Source organism: Dermacentor andersoni, chromosome 1 (assembly GCF_023375885.2).
Source record: "Dermacentor andersoni chromosome 1, qqDerAnde1_hic_scaffold, whole genome shotgun sequence".
Lineage (NCBI taxonomy): Eukaryota > Metazoa > Arthropoda > Arachnida > Ixodida > Ixodidae > Dermacentor > Dermacentor andersoni.
The window spans coordinates 333,525,643-333,531,642 of NC_092814.1; the positions used below are offsets into that span (position 1 = coordinate 333,525,643).

Consider the following 6,000-nt stretch of genomic DNA (forward strand, 5'->3'; position numbering starts at 1 on the left):
TTCAAGACGCAAGACAATGGAGAACCACGGCGGCCACATAGCGGGGGTCAGCTCGGGGTTTAAGAGGCGCCTTCTTAAGGCAAGACCCGGTTCTGCGAAGACCGCCTCACCTCGGTGGGGACAGTGAAACCTGTGCGGAAGTGTACGTGTGCTCGACAAGGGAGGTGCTTGGAGCTTGGAGCTCGGGTGCTGCGTCTTGCGTGCTCCATTTAGGAGTCGTGCTAGATGTTTAAATATATCCCTTCTTGTAATGTAAATAAATCCTGTACTCCTAGTTCTCGATGAGAGCAAGTTCCTCCCTACAACCACGTTCCAAACGTGGGTGAGCTGGGCGACGGCATGGGCCAGCTACCACATAGTTCATGGCCGACTACAAACCTTACAACTGGATGCCAGAGGTGAGATCGTCCTACAATACTTACAACGGCCGGAGAACAGGCAGAGTACGAGGAGAGGCATTGACAGCAGAGACGCGACTATAACTAATGACAACGTGCCCGTGCGAAAGTGGAGAATACGGCCAATGACTTTGCTTCCGAAGAAGCTAAGCGAGAGCAGAAGCGAGAGTTTAATTGTCGGCGTCGAGCGCAAGCTACCGATGAAGATCGCGCACTGGAAGCCGCTCATGAGGTTCAAGCTAGGTCGTTCAAGTCTGCGTTCAAGCGGCAGAAGCGGTAGTTGCCACATTTAGAGTTTCCCTGGGGCGAATTTCAAATTCAAGAGAATGTTTCTGGACCCGGTGTTTGCCATAGTTTTTCGGTCTGCGATGGACAGCTTCCTGGCTAATGCGCCACCATATGAATGTTTCGTCCTGAATTTTTTGTGTGTGTGGGGGGGGGGGGGGATCCTATTCTTTGTCTATTTGTGTGTACATAGCCCCGATAACAGGCGCCATATTTCAGTGGCTTGTTCTTTGCATAATATCTTAGTGGGTATTTTTGGCAATTTACCTTCACCGAAGCAATGCCTTCGCAAGCATTCATAATTTTCTTCATGTTTTCAATGTCAAAAAAAACAAACTTCGGTTGGCATTCCATTAACTGGTAACGAGCTTCTCCTGAAAGAAAAAGAAAAAAAAATAGAATGAGAGAACACGTAGAAGTTCACAGCTGCTGGTTATCTAAAACACGCTTGTTTTAAAATGAATTACCATTTACGTGTTGTAAATACTAATAATTAGCACCTGCGGAACATTCTGCAGCTCTAAAAAATGTGTTTAATAAGCAACCGGGCCAAAAGGACGAAGGAAAATCTTTCCCGCGAGGAATGCAGGGGATGTTTTTCTCTCACAAGGCTTAACGGCGTCTGCTTTTGTCTGTGTACGCCTCGTACCTTCGGCAGTGCTGCAACCAGATCGTGAGATGGAGTAAAGTAAGGTACACACAGGAAGAGTAGGGAGGACGCTCGGAGATGGCGAGGACGCACAGAAAATCGCTGCTCGAACGTACATACGGAGAGTGGTGGACCGTTCAGCATCAAGCGCTGGGAAGCTTGGCAGGCATAGCATTTTGTTTTCTGCTATGACAACATACGAGTGTTTGCCTCTGTATTCTTGACGTGTAAGCATTCGCGTGACCATTTCTCGTAAAAAGCGCGAAGAAACCGCTGGATACGCAAATGTTCTTGTGCCGATGTCACAGAAAGATTTAATGACAGCATGATGTGTAAAAAATAATTGGTCTCAATAAAACTGATGAGCCCCGTTTGACTCACAGGATGCGAAGTTCAGTATGCAACGAGGCTTGTGTATTCTCTGTGAACGCGTCGCAAATACGTCGCAAATACGTCGTCAACATGTAGCTACTATTTAGAAGAAGGTTGTCCCTTGGCACGCTCTTGCGGTATCCTTGAAAAGTGTCTGGGCGTCTTTCTTTTTAATATGTTAGCATTTTCGCTATGTTGAGGAAGTGCGACCTCACATTAATATGGTTAGAATCCTACTTGGTGATAATTTTTCAGTTTTATTGGATTTTTATTACTTGCCTGTGCAAAATAGCATAATTCTTGTCCTTGAGCTGGATTATTCGAAGAGGCAGACATTACTAGCGCGAGATATCGAAACACATATACAACTAATTAACTTCATCAATATCTTTACGGCACATATTGCAATTTACGAAATGTAGCCGGTGAGCTTGCAAGACGTATGCACTTGATATGACTTTCCAGGCTGACGCCAGCTATATTATTTTCCAAAGTGCGGAACGAAATACATGGGCGTTCCGGCTGCTTTCGTGCTTCAATACATAATGAAAGCATTTTGTTAAAAGGTAAGTGGATCAATAGTGCATTCTTTCCGGCAAATTATGGCGGATATCTTCAAACTGCCATCAATATCGAAATTCACTCCAAGTGGATAAGCTTTGCAAACTGACCGGCTACATTTCGTAAATTGCAATGTGCGCCGTACACTCTTAAGCACAATTACACCCTTGGGGTCGTATCTTGCCACACAACGATAATCGTCATCTGTCTTTTCCGCATTTCCTTTCTTTAACGCTGCGAGCTCGGTACTTCCAAGTCAGGAACGGCATGCGCGTTATCAGCATGACAGAGCATTCTCGACAGGAAAGTAGCGGGCGCGGCGTTCTTAAGAAAGGAAACGCAAGCAAGACAAATGACGATTATTGTTGTGTGGCAAGATACATAGAGTTTCTCACTACATTACCTAGAGGGAAATCTGGCGCTGCTGCGCTGTGGTATGCATGGGAATGCCGGTATATTGTGGATTCGGATTGGCATCGTTCTCGTAGAGACAGGACACCTTGAAGACGCGCTTGGCAAGTACCGTTCCGTCTGTCACAATGATTCATTTTCTACTAGAACAGCACGTGAAAAGCTGTTTTAGCTTTATTATTACGCGAAAACATGTTTTGTTTAACTATGAGAACTTGTTATTGTGTGTACGACTACATGTTACGTAAAAAGTATCAGCGGGCCGCTAAAGTTGGAGGACAGACGACAAGGTTCGCGCTCGCTTTGAAACAGTTGGTCGTCTGTTCTTGCTTTTCTTCGCTTGGTCATGCATCGTGGATGAGTAAAGATGTAATATGCGTGAATGGAAACATTTTATGAAGATTTTACTTTGAGAACGCGTTATTTACGTAGCCATATCCACATTTTAGACGAAGCCTCTTACAAAACCAGCCAACACGAGCTTCGCAGACACATATACCGTCATTCCCATGACGGCATGGTGCCCCCTTAAGAAACTCCCATAGACGGTGGCGCCAGATTACCCTCTAGGTGTTATAGTGAGAAACTCTATGGCAAGATACGACCAAAGGGTGTTTCTTTATTTAAATTATGGGGTTTTACGTGCCAAAACCCCTTTCTGGTTATGAGGCACGCCGTAGTGGGGGACTCCGGAAATTTCGACCACCTGAGGTTCTTTAACGCAAATGGTGTACATTTATGTAATAGTGAAGAGTAGCTATTGGAAAAAAGAATCAGTGGATGTTTATTAATTAGTTAAATATGTGCCTCGATTTCTCGTGCAAGTAATGTCCGCCTCTCTGAATCATCCAACTTAGGGACTAGAGTTATGGTATCTGCAACATGTTATATTTAAAACTTGCGCAAAGCTTAACAATGATCACCCTGTATAACAAAATGGAATAATCTTGCACTTGGATTGTTTTGGGGGCAAAGAACGATCGGAGGGCTTTTAGGCAATTTTATAAATACCCTATTTTTGCGAGAGAACCATGAGATGCAGTGGATTTTGTAGAGTGCGTTAAATTATTTACTTTATCCACTGCGAAAACCAACCTACATTGCAGTAACATCCATTTTAGGGGGCAGTAAGAACAAACAAAGGAAAGAAGGAAAAAAATTTGAGGCCACGTAAGCACTTCTTATGAATTGTGAATGCGAAAGCAGTAATGGCCAAATGAACGCTGCTGAGTGGTCTTTCGAGTTCTGAACTCCTCGCGGGCAAGTGAGCGCGTTGAGACGCTTGGCCAGTGCCTCCTACATAGCACAAGAGCGTTGTAATTCGATCCCTGACGTCATTTTACGTTGCCCGACTACCATAAAATCTAATGAGGGCGCTCCCGAGTAAGCCGCGGTGATTTTCACGTCAGCGCTTTCGTTACACCGGGCTTGCCAATGGGAAATTCGGTCCATGAAGTTATAAAGTAGAGTGTATAGGACACCTGTGGCGGTGGTGCTGGTTCAGCTCAGTGGGTAAGACGCTGGGCTTCTGAGCGTGGGGTCGCAGGTTCGAAACACACTACCGCAAGCGTTTTGCATTTCAGATGTATTCTGCTTTTCTATACATTAATTTCTTTTTAGCGATTACCCAGGCGAAGTTAGAACTCAGGCTAGATTGCGCGGACCAGGAACAGGCGGATAACATAGGCTTCCGAAAGTGAGAGCGAGTGACGTCGCGTCGCAGCGATGCTGCCCCTGTCCCTTCAGTCAACACCTGCGCAGCGGAGGTTGAAAGACGACGAGAGCAAATAGAGCGCGAGGAGGACTGCGGAGGAGGGGCTGCAGCCGAAGCATGAGGAGGAAAGTGGAGGAAGTAACCATGAAGCTCCACCAGATGGCGCTCGCGTCCGCAAATCCGGGGCTGTGGTGGCCCTGGCCGTGCGGGGGAAAGTAAAAAAAAAAACTGTAAAGGTCGCCTTCGCTCATAGCATTCGCACAAGTGTTTCCCGGTAAAGATTACGGATGCATAAGCTGCAGTTGCTGGGAAGCAGCAACTGTATGGCCTGTTAATATATGGCGTCCCGGCGTCGCGGCTCTACCAGTTGTTGCTGTGATCGGTGCGATGCCTCAACCATGAAAACACGTATAGAGCTACGCTCAAATTTCACACTGAGGTTTATGGCAAACGTCGGTGAATTTTTCACTATTTTTCTAATTGCGATCAAAACTCAATCAACATAGCAGTGGCATCAATTTTCGGGGGAAGCAAGAATAAATAAATAAATAAATAAATAAACGTAACCGTATATTTGAACCAAGTCATTCCCTTAATTAATCCGGACTGCAAAAGCCGCAGCACATACCTTCGTTGAGACTTGTCTTGATCAAAGAAGTGATGCCACCAGCAAAATATGTCCCGCACATGGCGACAATTAGCTCGCAGCTGTTGACGCAGTGGAATGCAACCACGTCACCCTTGCGCAGTCCGCACTTTTGCAGGCCGGCAGCCACCCGGCGGCAGGTGTCCAACAGCTCACCGAAAGTGTACCGCATCTCCAACCTGACATCGGCCTGTTAAAGGATAGAGAAGCGCCCACGCCACAGAGGAGGATGACCGTGATTGATAGCAACATCTAGAAATTACGCGCGGAATAGATGAAGGCTGCTCTTTTGTGTGTGTGCGCATTAATTGTGATTGAAAAGCAACTAGGGCAAACGGATAAAAGTTCTTTCTCTCGACTGTCACAATTTCTCTCTTAAGTGTCATGCATGGCTCAATGCTTCGTTTTACTTTACTCCCTCACCCCATTAGCACCCCTGCCTTCGCAAAGCAACCTCCATGTCTATTTTTGAGGTGAGTTTTCTCACTCTAAACAGAGACGAGAGGCTCTCGTAACCTCCAGAAACCTCCCAACGCGGCCGCATATCAAACTCTGCTAGGAATAACGAAAATACACAGGTAGTAGTCTTATATGTGAAATTTGTGCGCTTTTCGCCGCTGTCCTTGCACGCGTAACGTTAAAGCTGCGACCACTTTTCATCGCTACTACAGTTTACCACGTGCGTGGAATATCGCTAAGCGTCACAATCAAAACCAACAGTCACATACGAGGCCACAAAGGCCAGCAAGAGGAGAGAGATTTCATGTTTCCATGTTAAGAGGAAGCTTTAGCTCGGGTGCTCCTATCTAAATACATGTAAAAGGAGAATTCGTTTTCCTCGGCAACCACTGCACCGAATTTGACGGGGTTTGCTGCATTTAAAAGAAAAACTTAAAATCTAGTGACTGTTGGTTGCGAATTTTTGAGTTAGGTCGTAAATATTTTATTAAAAATTGGCAAAAAT

General features: G+C 45.7%; 1 protein-coding gene across 1 annotated transcript in view; it reads right to left on the reverse strand.

Moving 5' to 3' along the window:
• Positions 1-5,213, reverse strand: part of LOC129381270 (uncharacterized) — a 116,745-nt gene extending 111,532 nt beyond the window's left edge. The window contains exons 1-2 of the mRNA XM_055064000.1: positions 5,019-5,213; positions 951-1,057 (exon numbers count right to left, since the gene is read on the reverse strand). Coding sequence (XP_054919975.1) covers positions 951-1,057; positions 5,019-5,208 — 297 coding nt within the window. The 5' untranslated portion in view covers positions 5,209-5,213. The remainder of the gene's footprint in view (positions 1-950; positions 1,058-5,018) is intronic.
• Positions 5,214-6,000: the final 787 nt, after the last annotated feature.